The sequence below is a fragment of the Emys orbicularis genome, chromosome 23 (genome assembly GCF_028017835.1).
Source record: "Emys orbicularis isolate rEmyOrb1 chromosome 23, rEmyOrb1.hap1, whole genome shotgun sequence".
Classification (NCBI taxonomy): Eukaryota; Metazoa; Chordata; order Testudines; family Emydidae; genus Emys; species Emys orbicularis.
In genome coordinates, this window is record NC_088705.1 from 5,351,368 (window position 1) to 5,365,911 (window position 14,544).

The 14,544-nt window shown below is 45.2% G+C and overlaps 1 protein-coding gene across 2 annotated transcripts in view; it reads left to right on the top strand.

The window, feature by feature from the left end:
- The window catches only part of CSMD2 (CUB and Sushi multiple domains 2), a 518,793-nt gene that overhangs the window by 259,551 nt on the left and 244,698 nt on the right, over positions 1-14,544 (top strand). For both annotated transcript variants that reach the window (XM_065421846.1, XM_065421845.1), the window contains exon 9: positions 4,229-4,350. In XM_065421846.1, coding sequence (XP_065277918.1) covers positions 4,229-4,350 — 122 coding nt within the window. The remainder of the gene's footprint in view (positions 1-4,228; positions 4,351-14,544) is intronic.

The following is a 14,544-nucleotide window of genomic DNA, read 5'->3' on the forward strand; positions in this document are numbered from 1 at the left end:
CTCCGAGCTGCCCGAAGCGGTGCTAGCTCTTGGCCTTCATAACCGTCTGTTCTGTGGCGCTTTGGGACACGGGATGCGTGTTCAAAAGCTGCTGAAAGACCTGCACCAGGGACTGGGCTCTGATAGAAAAGTAGGAGGAGGCTGGTCAGATCAAAGTGCAGAGTCCAAACCTGCAGGTAGCTTAGGGTCACAGAATAGTCCAGTGGGGCCATTACGATTCTAGCTCAGCTATTGTTAACCGCTCTGTCTGCATGTGCATAGATTTTGTGGACCCCTACACCCAGGGTGGGCCAGAGAGAGAGAGTGTGTGCACTAAGGATTCTTGATCACTGGAGGTGAATTTCACAGTGTTGTCAACCTCAAGCATTCAAAAATAAGTCTGACCCCCAGTATTTTTTTTTAGTTGGGTTCTTTTTATTTGCTTTCTGAGACTTTAGGGTGCACTGGGGTCATGTTTTCATTCTTTTCTCTGCAATCATAAAAGCTAGACACTTTTTTTTTTTCCTTCTTCAATGAAAGCTGAGATTTTCATACAATCTCTTCATCCTAGCAGCTGTGCCTTTTATTTCAGGAAACTCGTGATAAATTCTTGAAAGTTGGCAACACTGAATTTTCACCCCTCTGAAGAGGGACCAGCACAAAGCCTGCATGTCACTTAAGTTCCATCTGAATCCTACCCGAAGGATTCAGTGGGATGTTAAGTGGTTCATAAACTTTGTGCTGATCTCCTGCCGCAAAGGACAGAGAAGAGGTTTTTCACCACAGTGCTGATTTTTCAGCTTTATGTCGCTCTCCCTCAATTGCCATCCAGTTCTCCCACAATAACTGGGCTTCACCCAGGCCCTGCTTAATATGGTTCAGATTGCAAGCCCTTCTATATTACAGCTTCAACCGAGACATGAACGGCTGGGATAGTTGAGCCAATGCAGATCACAATGCCCAGAACAAAGTGCATGAGAGCTGGTGTCAAGGCATTCTTACCTGAACTTCCAGGGAGACTCAATGAACCCAGAGCCTGATCCATCTCTTGGGGAACAGTGCAAATGCTTTGTTTGATAAATCTTTTCCAACCACAACCTGAACAACGTTCACAGCATCAGCTGCTCCCCTCTTCCCTACCCTTAACGAAATACAGAAAACCCGATCTACCTACCCTTAGCAGAGCTGTCTGTAACCTGAAAAGGAAGAAGAGATAGAGATGCTTTGAAGTCAAAGTGCAGAACTCTTAATGCATGATAGCAGGGTCCATATAGCTGGTTAATGCCCGGGCAGTAGAGTGCAATAGAGTTCTACCCTGGCTTGCTGCTGTGTGCTAAAAGGTTGTGTGGACAAGCCTGTAGTTGTAGTTGTAGTGTACGCAGGGCCTTCAGAACAAAACAGTCATACTGGGTCAGACCAATGGTCCATCTAGTCCCGTATCCTGTCTCCGATAGTGGCCAGTGCCAGAGCTTCAGGGAGAGCGTACAGAACAGGAAAGTTGGAGTGATCCGCCCTTGTCTTCCCCTCCCAGCATCTGGTAATCAAAAGTGTGTTAAAGCCCAGTAATCCTGCTCATTATGACTTATGGCTTTCACTAGGAAATGAGCAAGTAGCCAGCAACTGGCAAAATATGGATGTCCCCGTGACCCAGCACCGGGAAATGTGTGAACGGAGTTTTACTTAAGAGGACAACATATACGGATGCCCATCTAGGTCTTGGTTGTTTTGGTTACGTTTTCTTTTTAACCAGCATGTATAATTGTGATGTTTGTAATGCTAATAATGAACAACTTGTAATACTTTTAATTAAATCCCTCTGAAGCCCTTAAAGTCATGAATTGTTATTTCTTCAGTTCTGCTTTCCCCCCACTTTTAATTTCCTCTGCAGATTTTTGCAAGGCTTTAGAATACCGCCTGATTCTTTGGAACAAGTATAGAATAAATTGAATCAGCGTAAGAGGATATTTGGCATAAATATTCGACACTCTAAAGGAAATTTATAGCGTCCTCTCGTTTGAGATAAGAAAGGATTTGCTTGTGTTATTACGACTCTGTGAATCAACTTAATTTTTTTTCATTCCTACCCTCAGTTTTTTTTTATATGGTTTTGTTTTGGTTTGTTGCTTCTTATTCCGGTTCCAAACCATTTTTAGCATTGTTGCTGTTTTTATATTTTTAGTTTTTAAATGACAAATTCCTTTGAAATGCAAAGGTCATTCTGTAATGGGAGGCCACTTTGTATCTAACTCCTGATTGTCCAGCTGGTAGGCCACTAGCCTGTGACTTGAGAGATCTAGGTTTAATTCCCTGTTCTGCCACCGACCCCCTGTGTAGCCTTTAACAAGTCACATAGCCTCTCTGTGACTCATTTCCCATCTGTACGATCGGGATAACACCACTTCCTTGCTTCAGAGGGGTGTTGTGAGGATAAATCCATTAAAGATTGTGAGGTGCTCAGATACAATGGTGGTGGGGCCCAATAAATATGTAGATGGATCTTCTCAGCTCCTCTACAAGTGACTCTTCAGTTCTACTCCATTTCATCCATGCTGCCTATGAAGTCCAAAGGCCCGTGTGAAATTTCCTATGCTTTGCCCGTGTGTATGAGCAAACGGAACCTACCTGTGGCTAGTGAAACCCTTGGAGTTACTCGGGGCTTGATCCGAACCCTATTGCAGTCAATGGAAAGACTCCCATTGACTTCAGTGGGCTCAGAGAGCAACCACTTTGGACCTCATCACCATATCCTTGCATAACTATTTACTGTCTTCTCCGCTACCTAAATGGTGCCCCCTACTGCGAATGCCTTCGTGCTGACAGCAACCAGCATGATCCTTTCCAACTTCATTGGCCACAGCCATTGAGCCTGTCGATTGGGTCCAGTCTACCAGTGCTTCCACCCAAAGATGTTTCCCTCCTCGTTGCCACTTACCAGTCACAAGGGAGCAGCCTCCGGTAAGGCGAGTACAAAGGGTGCCCATGGATCTCACGTTAACAAGATACAGCAATCACATCAGGAGACTGACCTCGGTGGGGCTCGTTTGGAATAAGAGAGAAGCCCTGTTGTGAATCCGTCCCGTTAACAGGAGTTCCATTTGTCCCCATCAGTGGCAGGATGCAGCATCGCAGTGTGAAATCACTGACCAGGGGAGCCATAGGGAAGAAAGGAGGGGGTGAGACTTGGATCGGGAAGCAGAATGCCCCCAAATATATGTCAGTGTGAAATGAAATTATAATGTAATTATAAATTACACCCTTTAACACCACCATTTCCAGTAAATTTGGCCCAGAGTTGGTTGCTCTGGGCTTAGACTCTGGGTAGCTGTACTGAAAGGGCAACTGGTTAACTCAGGAAGGGGGTGTTTGTTTGTTTGTGTTTTTCATATGGCATAGCCCTTAATCAACAGCTCTGTGGAGCTGTATTTGTTCTGTCTAGCAATGGACCCAGAGCAGAACCTTGGATCTGAACGCAGGCACATGCACGTACACACGCAGCTCCTTCAAACATCGGGAAGGTACAACTCCCGGATCTGATGTTTGTGGGCCAGGCCCCCCTGACATTCAGCTCGGTAGCAAACGCCGATACAGAGCCAGGACTCTGCATTTCACGGTTGCCAGTGGAGAGGGAGTTGCGGGATAGTTCTGACAAAAGGACTCCACGGGCCTTTTCCTTTCTGTTACCCTTATGCACTTTCCCATCTCTGCTTCACTTAAGCTGTTGTTAAGGTGCTAAGCAGAGCTGCCAGCTGTATTCTTCCCCAGCCTGTGGAGAAATCGGACTTAACGCAGCCTCTCCTCATTAACCGTTTGCTGTGTTGGTTTTTGCTCAGGCTGTCAAAAGGAGCCTGGGGAAAAGAAATCAGGGCCTGCCTGTTGGAAAGAAGCAGGGCTTCCCAGTTGGATTCTGCAGCGTGGGCTGCAGTGCCCTTCATGAACCAGGGCTTAGAGAAGCCCCTGTGTGGTGGCCTTAGGTGTAGCCCAGGTTCTGCTAAATCAGTCTGAGCCACAGGGTCGGTCTCTGTTCAGCAGCCTTAATCAAGAATCCCCTTTCTATTCATCACAGCCGAGTCCTGTATCTTCTGTACTACAAGGGATGCAGCAGCCCCTACCTGCTGAAGACAATGTGAAGCGATTTATTTCCCTCCTGATTTTATGCAAGCACTCCTTCCCCTCCCGAAATAAGGAGCCAAATGTACATCCCAGGGCTGATGAACCTCCCCCAGACACTGTCTTATTTTCTTCTTCACAGCCAGGATGTGCGATACATATCTCCGGGGCCCCAGCGGAGTGATCACCTCTCCCAACTACCCCGTACAGTATGATAACAACGCCTACTGCGTGTGGGTGATCACCGCCCTCAATCCAGCCAAGGTAGGTCTCAGAGAGATGTCGCCATGTTAGTATCTTTATTCGCTTTTTTTTTTTTTTTAAGTCACCGTTCATCTTTCTCTCTTTCTTACAAAGCTGCTCAGGTTTTTGGTGCTGTTGTTTCCACCTACCACGTTTGTCTCAACTACTTAGGGAGGCTGTGACACGTCACGTACCTCCCGTTTAAAATATCTTTCTTTAAAGGATGTAATTAAAAGTCAATGTAATTATTTTTAATCAAAGCCTTTTTGATATCTCGATGTGAACGGTGCTGAAATGCCAAACAGCTTAGCAAAGCATTTCATTAAAACTGGCTTTCAGTTAGGGCATGGAACGTCCGTGCCGCGAATGCTGATGTTCACTGTTCTTGACTGATACCTGGCCCCCGGCCAACTGGGATTTACAGTCTAAAGGGCAGAAGGCGAGCCAGAGAGGAGGAGGAACTGGCTCTCTCCACTGCTGATACTGGCCAGTCCTTCCTGTGCTTTGGGGTTTGGAGCCGGGAAAGAAAACATTGAGTTTTCTCTGCCATTCCCCACTTGGCCTGTGCTGGGGGAGAGTTTTAGATTGCTGCCTTTGCACCCAAACTAGTGATGCTTGATAACACTGAGAGTTCCAGGTGATAATGCTTTGGCCTTGCTTTGGGTCCACAAGGTACTGGAGAATTGTGGAGAGCTCCCAAAACTTCAGGAGGCTCTGTTAAACAGGCTAGAACATACTGCTAAAGCCCTGAATTCCCAAAGAAGAAAATTCAGGTGTCTCTCAGTCAAGTGTTTCTTTCTCAGTCTTTTTTCCTTTTTCTTTCTTTCCCCCACAAGTTCTCCGAAACCTTCCCTGGCTGATTTTCCCCTGCATTTTCCCCTTAGCCCTCATCACGCCCACTTGTGGCAGCTTTTGCTGGTTGATCAGTTTGGTCACTTGACAAGTGTGAACAAGTTGCAAGAGTATCAGAGGGGTAGCCGTGTTAGTCTGGATCTGTAAAAGCAGCAAAGAGTCCTGTGGCACCTTATAGACTAACAGACGTATTGGAGCGTGAGCTTTTGTGGGTGAAGACCCACTTCGTCGGATGCAATGAGGTTGCAAGAGGGCTTTTGAAATAATCTTAAACATAAGAATAATCCACCCCAGTTGAGAACTGTTTGGGGCAAAGTATGGAGTATGTTATGGGTTTTTTGTTGTTTTTGTTTAATTGATTCCATAGTAAATGGCTTGCGAATTAACTTTTTTATCAACTGAAGATTTAAAAACAGATTTCAGGGAAATAAAAATGCTGTCATTAATTCCTAAGCCTTTGGCTTTACTGATAATAAAACAAAAGGGAAGTAGAAGGAGCCATGTCTAACCACGTGATTGCAACTGATATTTCCAAGTGCTTTTAAGCAAGGACGTGAACACCAATGCTGCTAAATATACTAAGCATGTCCAAAGAGAGTGCACCTATCCTGCTGGCGAATGTACGAGAGGTGTCCAGCTGCCCTAGACCTTCTGTGCTGCTGAATGTGCATTGTATTTGTACATTGTGCCACTGGATGATATTCTATGGCCTAAGCTGATCAGGTCACCTAGGTTAGACTAGTTTATCATAATGCTCTCTCTTGGCCTCAGAATCTATGGATCTGATTTAAACAGAGGATCAGCAGAAGGTATTAGCACAACAGATATGGTGGAAAAAAAAAATGTGGTACGGTAAGGGTTAAACTAAAAAAAAAAAAAAGAGAAAGAGAGACTTTCCCAGAGAAATGGAACCATGCCCAGCTTTGGAATCAACAATACCAAAGGGCAGTGCTGGAGGGAACATTCCCTTCGACGGTGCCAAGCCAAAGTGCTTGATTTAGTTGGGAATTGGTCCTGCTTTGAGCAGGGGGTTGGACTAGATGACCTCCTGAGGTCCCTTCCAACCCTGATATTCTATGATACAAACCGCATCCCAGAACTCCAGAGTTAAGAAGCAAACATCCCTGGCAAAGGGTAGCTTTAAAGAGATTATCCCTATGTCCTTTAATTACATAGTCCTGTTCAGGATACATTCTGTTTTAAGGGCTCTCATTAGCTGAACACATCATATAATGAGTATCTTGGTTTGGCGTCCCAGGCGGGTATCTAGGCCCCAAATTCAAGGAATTGCATTGCTCTATTTTTCTACCCTGATTTATTAATGCCATAGAGTTTAAAGCCAGAAGGGACCATTGGATCATCTCGTTTGATCTCTTGTATAACGCTGGCCAGAGAATTTCACCCAGCTACCCCCGTATTGAGCCCAATGTCTTCAGTTAGACCAAAGAAGACTGAACTGTTGTGTGTCACAAATAGAGAACAGGAAAGACTGAGGGCAGGTCTATGCTCCGGCCTCACGTCTCCCGTGCACATGGGGTACAGTGTGGGGACATCTTTGATTCAGTTCAGCAGCCAGTGAACCTGGCCCTCCTCCTGCCCTCCCCCAGGTCCCTGCTAATCTGACCGGGGTTGGGGGGGAAATCCTTCCCAGCCCCAAATCTAGCGATCAGATTTGCATTAGTGTTTTTCCTGTCTGCCTATCCAGGCAAGGGACAGGTCCGTCCTAACCAGGATTCTGTACCAGTGCAGAACTGACTGCTGCTAACAGCCAGCATTGATAATGTGAAGCTCTGCAAACATCATTCAGTAATATTTTGATATAGAAAGACCTCATTCAGGCCCTGGCTGCTGAACTGAATCAATGATGTCCCCACGCTGTACCCTGTGCACATGGGAGACATGGGGCCGGATCCTCAATGTAAATCAGAGGAACTCCACTGACATCAGTGCATTGACGCCAGTTGATGGCCTGGCACGTTGCTGTAGATCTTCTTAATGTGGCCAGCCCTTTTAGCAGGAGCCGGGCTCATGCACTCAGTGTTGGTGAACATGGATGCAGGGAACCTGTCAGAGGGTGACGTGCCCCCACAGGCCAGTGCAAGTGAATCTGGGAACCCCTTGCTGAGCTATTCAATTGGGCTCAAGGCTAACTGTGCAACCTGCTACTTCCCACCTGCTCTACCGTGTTGGCAGGGCTCACAGCGACGGGAGATCGAATCGGGGGAGAGTGGCCAGGACTGTTATGGATGCTGGAGCCAGGGAAGCAAGGGGGATAATGGATGGAGGTTTCCTTTCAAGTAGGTGGAGGCGAGGAAGCTGCAGAATGTTCCAGGTGGGGCTAGGGTAAAGGGTGAAGTGTCCTGTTTCCCCAGCGGTGCTGAGGTTATCATCAGCAGGGAGCTATCTGTCGTCGGGAAAAGATAGTCTTGCGCACCGTGTGGCCCTGTAGCAAGGGCAGAAGCTAGGATGAGGGCTGATGGGAGGCTCTGTGCCCTTGCTGGGTGTAGCACTGATTTTGTCTGTGACCTGGGAGCCCACGAGCCTCTGAAGCTTCCCTATTAACTATTGTTGCCACTTCAGGAAGTATTTTGGGCAGTTGAATCTCCTGTTAGAAAACAAACCTATGTGCCACGTGTCAGCTTGTGGGATCTGAGGCTTGGAGCTGGTGACATGGGAATATAGAGGGGGGTGATGTGAATGAGGAGAAAAGATCTAAAGTGTAGCCATGGTTGGCTTCTGAGCAGCTTAGCTGGCGAGCAGCTGGTGCAAAGGGCACAGTTGAAAAGCAGCCAGTACCAGTGACCAGCTAGTGCTAGTGTTTGTTTCTCCAGGGGACTGAGGGTGGTGCTTTCTCAGTGAACATAGTGTAAACCTGTGTGCAAGCCCTTCCATGCACCTGCTCCACTGCTGCACCCTGTGCAATGCATGCCAGGTGAAACACACAAGAAGTGCCCTCCGGGGTGTCTGAGTCTGAAGAGAGGATATTCCAGTGGAACATTAATGCTTGAAAAGAGATTTCACTGCAGCTTGGAAGCTATTGCCAAGGTGCAGCAGAGGGATTAGATATAGCTCGTGTCAGTGGCAAATATCACTATGCATTAGCTGCATAACGTGCACTCAGGGGTAGGTTTTTGGACACAAGGACTTTGGGGCCATAATAGAAATTGCAGGGGAAGAGGTGAGAAGTGACGTATTTCCTTCATTTTTCTTAATTATTTTTCTGCATCTTTATTTGTTTAAAAAAGAAAATGGACATGAAATTTTGGTAAATAAAATTTACAGAAAACAGTTCCCTTTGTTCCGGGGCTTGGATAGGAAGTTGCCGTCAGCCTGGCACTGTCTACACTGGCTTTCAAATAGGCAAACACTTTCAAGCTTGGGTGCATGACTTTGGGCACCAAAATTCGTGTTTAGGGCCATGTCAGTTGCTTCAGTGATCCTAAACAAGAGAACTGCCTTGTGCCACTTCCCCGGGGTGCTTGAATGTGCAGACTCCAGACATTCCCATTTGCTTTTTCACCAGTCACAAAAAAGCTGGTAAATGAACTTCTCTGCTTCTCCTCCAGCAATCTGTTTCATGGGTTTCCCTCTGCTATGCACAATTGCTAGGCGGAATGGCCCATCGCATGCTTCCCAGACTGTCCCCACCCTGCTGCAGCTTCCCCCATCCCCACTGTTCTTTCTCCAGTTGGTATCTTCCTTAGCTTTTAAACATACTTTAATAATAATTAATTAATTAATTTAAAAAAAAACTTGACTAGATAACAGCAGATCCATAGGACCAGATCCTCAGCGGATGTAGCTTCACTGACTTCAATGCCTAATAACTTCCTGTAGAGAATACACATTGTTCTCTATGGGGCACATCTTCAACTGGTGTAACTCCCTTGATGTCTGCAGCTATATCAATTTACACCAGCCCATGGAAAATAAACAATCTTTTCCCCTAAGTAACCTGATAATTATCAGCCAATAAAGGGTTTCTGGGAAGACTTCAGACTGTTGAGTGCTTCATCCCAGAGACACGATTTCCAGGTAGGGAATAATCTCTCCATCTCTTTGCAGCACAAGGGGTTGGGTGAAATGCACTGATGTGTTCGGAAAAGCCGTTGCTGTGCCTGCTTGTCACGTGTGAACAGTTTAGCTTGTTCACGTTAATCTGAGATGCAGTTCATGACCAAAGAATGATGTCTTGCTCCCTGTTCAAATGGCAGAGAATGCTCTGCGAGGTCCCAGGGGCCGATCCAGGGAGAGGGCTGCCTTTTGACACTCCCCAGGAAGATGGCAAACAGCAAAAACAAATCAATTGCATTTAGCGTTTGCTGCTACTGAAGGAATCTGTTGAGGCTGCAGAAACCCCAAGCTGTGAAGAGATCTCATTGGCAGGGAGAAAACACACGTATACAGCTCCAAATCATTGCATTCAACAGGAAAGCATGATCACTGAATAAAATACATGTGCTGACAACAAAGGCCCCAATCTAGCAAGTAGATTGCCTAGTGTGGCCAGTTCCCTACGCCCACGCAGAGTCCCATTAAAGCAAGCTGTCTGGGTTAGTTCATTGGCTTACAGCACATCCTCAGCTGGTGTAAATCAAGTGGATCCACTGAGTTCAATATGGCTATTCCAGTTTATATTTTAAGATTCAAGTGTCCTTGGGCTTGGGAAAAGGAGAGAGCTGGGCTGCTGCATTTTTTTAAATTTATTTTTCTTCTCAAGAAGCAAGGTATTAAATAGTTTACAACCAACATGGGGCAGTAGCATTTTGCAAGGTTGATGTTCTGTATGTGATATAGGGCAGGTTTGGAAGGATGAGGGGTTTTTTGGTCAGCGTTGGTAAACGTCCGTTTCACTGCGCATGCTAAACCAGCGGGGGAAACATCTAAATTCATGAATAGCCAAAGTAAGAAAAATGTTGCTTGAGAATTTTAGAGTTTGATTTAAGGATAGTTACTTTATATTTTGACGTGTGATGTTGATAATTTGTATTTCAACGGTTATAAAGCTTTAACTTTGTAAATCTCAACATCTGCTGTCATTAAATAGTTATCTGACCCCATCCCAATTTCTCAAACTGTGAAAATTTAAATCAACAGAAATAAAAAAAAAAGTGCTTTAAAGTCCCAACAATGCTATTGCTGTACACTGGAACATATCCTAGTGCTCCTAGCAGTGGTTAACTGGAGCCGGGGATCAGAACTGGAGTTAGAGCCAGGGTCAGTAGCCCGGGGTGGGGTGTAGAAGCAATAACCAGAAATAAGACAGGAAGGCAGGAATCAGGGACAAAGCATGGCCCAGGGGTCAGGCAAGAAAGCATGGTCCAATATAGCAGCGAGCCAGGGATTCATCTAGTTACTCAGACAACTTTCTGTGCCTCCTTCTCGCTTAAATAGAGAGTCTGAGCCAATCGGAGAGGCTGGACATTTCCTCCAATCGGGAGCTTCGTGATGGTGCCGCTGAGCTAGGTCCACCAGCCCGCGCTCCCAGCTGGTACCAGTGAGCGGCTGTGTGGTGGCTGCTGTTTGAGGACGACTTAAGGACCTGGATTCTAGACCTGCCGTCCCTCACAATGATCTGTCAAAATGTTATTCTGTGGAGCCTAGATATAGGGTGCAAACCCATTCTAGCATTCATTTAGAGAGCTCACTAAGAATGGAAGTGAGGGTGCAGTGGCGTGAGGCTCAGTAGTAGCTGCCAAATCTACCTGACACTCCCCTCCCCGCTCAGGGTATGTACTCTCTTGTGCAGCCTGCACTGAAGCCGGTGGTGCTAAATCCCCATTTCCATTTTTAGCGAGCTAGCCAGATGAAAGCTAGTGTGGGGCATGCCCATATGAGCTGGGAAAATCATATCCCAAACCGTGTAAATATACCTATCGTGAGTCCAAACCGCTGAGTTACATAATCCGCCCTGAGGTGTGCTTAGAAACCCTGGGTACAGTGCAGCATTGGTTGAAAACTTTTGTGTACAATGGGCCCCATGTACCACATGAGACCACTGTCTGTAAACACTCTTTTGAGGACTGAAGTCTTTGTGCTGGCCCCTGGGCTGCAGGCTTTGGTTTCTCGAGTGGTGAGTAGCCCATTGAACCAGAAGCAAACTGAGAAGTGTCTGGGGAGAAACAAGGTTTGAATTAAAATTGGCATTTCTGAGCCCCCCCCCCTTGCTGGCAACGCCTCCCCCGTTCTTAAAATAAAACTGAGCTCATTTGTCAATGTTTCTTCTGAGAAGGACTCCTAGAGCTCAGTGTTACAAGACGCGAAGCAGGAATTGCTCACATCCTTAAAATAAAAGCACGTTTATGTGGCTTGCTCCAATTGCTCAGCACCTTACAGGTTTGAAACGCTAAACTGGCTTCTGATTAACGGAGGCGTGGGATACAGTTTCAGGTAAACCAGCCAAAATATTTGTACTCTGAAAGAGCTGGGTATCTAGTGATCTGACCCAGAAATGCCTGAGTTTCTGTGCCCAACTCTGCCACCTGCTCACTCTTTGGCCTTGAGCAAGTCCCTTGACCTCAGTGTGTTTTTTTTTTTTTCCCCCTCCAGCTGTAAAAACATCCCCTGCTGTGTCGATGTATCTGCTGGATAGCAATGTTTACTTGTTGACCTCAAACAGATATCGTGGGGCTTAATTAATATTTGTAAAGCACTTTGAGAGGAGCACATTAAAGGCGCTATACTACATGGACAGGATTATTATTGTAATTTTGTTCTCCAAATGTGACCTCCTTCATGTCAGAAATTGCAGTGGATCAAGCCTTAAACTCATGAGGCATATTTGAGCCCATTTCTTTGACTTTGCCAATTGTTTCCTGTCATGTCAATGAATTAAAAATGAGGCTTTGTCGCATTAGTGTTTCTGCATGTGCCAGGAGGTCTTCAGGTGTTTGTCCCATTCAATAATGTTCAGTCTTCAGCCAAAAGGAAAACAATATAAACTGTGAGGGAAAGATACATAAATAAATGTTACATTCGCTATCCTGTTCTCGTGCAACAAGGTTATGGTCTACAGTATATTAGAAGGTAATTAGCTATTTAATGAGGGCCGGACTCTTTAAAATGCAGTTTACTTGCATGACTGGTTTAACTAATGATGTGTGCCATTTTACAGCCCTGTGTTCTTTGTATTAATCACATTATTTCATTGTTACATGGTTCAATAATATTCTGCTTCGGTTAATATTTCAGCCTTGCTGATAATCTTAGTAGCTTTTTATTTAACATAAAAGAATGAAGATTGGGGATTTTAAGAACATTTACTGTAAGCCGTAATCAGGAATTGGAGCTGATCAGTACTAAAATGTATATAAGTTCCTAAACCTCCGTGAAATACCGTGAATCCCTTTGTTTTAGAATCCAAAAGCTTTTGAAGGCTCTGCTCTACCCAAGATGTGATAGCCACAGTGTCTAATTTCATTAGATTTCCTAGATTTACACATTTTAAAGAGATGAGTTATAAGAAAGGAGCGAAGAACATTTTGCCTGAATCGTGGTCTCACGGGGGCTCAGTCTATCCCACGGGCGTCACCCCCATTTTCCCAGTGCAGGGTTCATACACCCCGTCACACAGTCCTTGAGATTCCCTGCTAAGTCAAGTGATCACAATGAGGAACTCCAGACCCTCGGGCAGGGCAGAGCAAACAAGCAGTCTATAGCCTCTTGGCCAGGGCAAACAATAATAGTTTAGGGGTTCTGACCCCCTGAGTGGGGCAGAGCAAACAATTAGTCTATATCAAGAGTCCCCGGCAGCCACGACTACTGGCAAATTCAGGGGGATAGGGGAACCCAGGCCCACCCTACTCTACTGGGTTCTGACCCAGGGTCCCATGAAGCCAGTAAACTCCCTCTGAAGGAGCCAAGTATCAGAGGGGTAGCCGTGTTAGTCTGAATCTGTAAAAAGCAACAGAGGGTCCTGTGGCACCTTTAAGACTAACAGAAGTATTGGAACCCTATGAAGGGTTCAAGCCTCAGTCCTAACACGTTCCCTGGTTAACTTCCTATCATAAAATCTATCTCGGACATCTCCTCTGCTGGCAGCAGCTCGGCATCCCTGTCAGTCTCCGCGGTCGGCTGGGCCTCTGCACCATAGTCTAGATCCATAACCTCAGCAGTCTGGAGAGTCGATGGCAGCATACATCCTTCCTCCTCCTCCTCCTCCTCCTCAGCAGCCCCAACTGAGCTGGGCCGTCCCCTCCACCTGGAACATGCACAGCAGACGGGAGGGGGGCGTGGTCTCCTGGGCCCACAGCGATTGGTCAGCCGCCGTTGGCCCAGTACAGAGTTGATACACCCTGTTGCACATGTGTGTGTGTATATATATATATGTGTGTGTATATATATATATATGTGTGTGTATATATATATGTGTGTGTATATATATATGTGTGTATATATGTATATATATATATGTGTGTATATATATATATATACCCGTTGTTCTTAAAAGGGTATTATCCTTTGGATACCTGGTCAATTAAAATAAATAAATAGATAAATAAAATTAGAAGTGGCTTAAGATGCTACATCTTCCCTTGCGCCAATAGTTGTGATTTTGCACTCACATTTTTTTCTGTATTTTTTAAAATGTTTTCCTCTCCCTGCTGCTGTGTGAAAGACCCACATAACATGAAGGAAAACAGGAAATACAGTGAAATGAGTTTTAACAAAGTGCTGTCAAATGTGGAAAAAAAGGAAAAGGGAAAAAAAAGAGAGACACATTTTTCTCTTGTCTACTGCAATTATAGTAATCTTAGGCTCCGGTCCCACAAGTACTGGCACACTCATGTAATTTTAAGCATGGGGGTAGCACCACTTAATTTAATTGCCATTGAAATCTGTGTTCATTTTGAATTCAGTGGGCTAACTCGTGTGCTTAAAGTTATGCATGTGCTTAAGTCCTTGCATGATTGGAACCTTAAATGCTGCTTTTAACTATAGTAGATGAAAAATGTTTAGACAGACATCTGTTTGTTTTCTTTTAATGTCAGTGGTGTCCCTTTGGAGATATATGTTTCCAAATATAATTGATCTTTACATACTTCTTAAATAATTATTATTTACCCACAATCCAATATGAATAGACCCATCTAATACAATTTTATTTTAAATTTCAGTGACAACTGGGTTTAAACATTCCTCCCTCATCTTTGGTAACAGGCTAGTGCATGACAGTGAAACTGACGGGAGTCAGAATGTGAAATTGACCAACCTAGGGTCAGATACTCAATCGATGAAACTTGATGGAACTACATTGGCTTCAATGCCTAATAACTTCCCATAGAGAATTGACTATGGGCAATGTTCCTCAACTGGTGTAAATTAGTGTAACTCCAGTGGTGTAAATGGAGCTTTGTCAGTTTA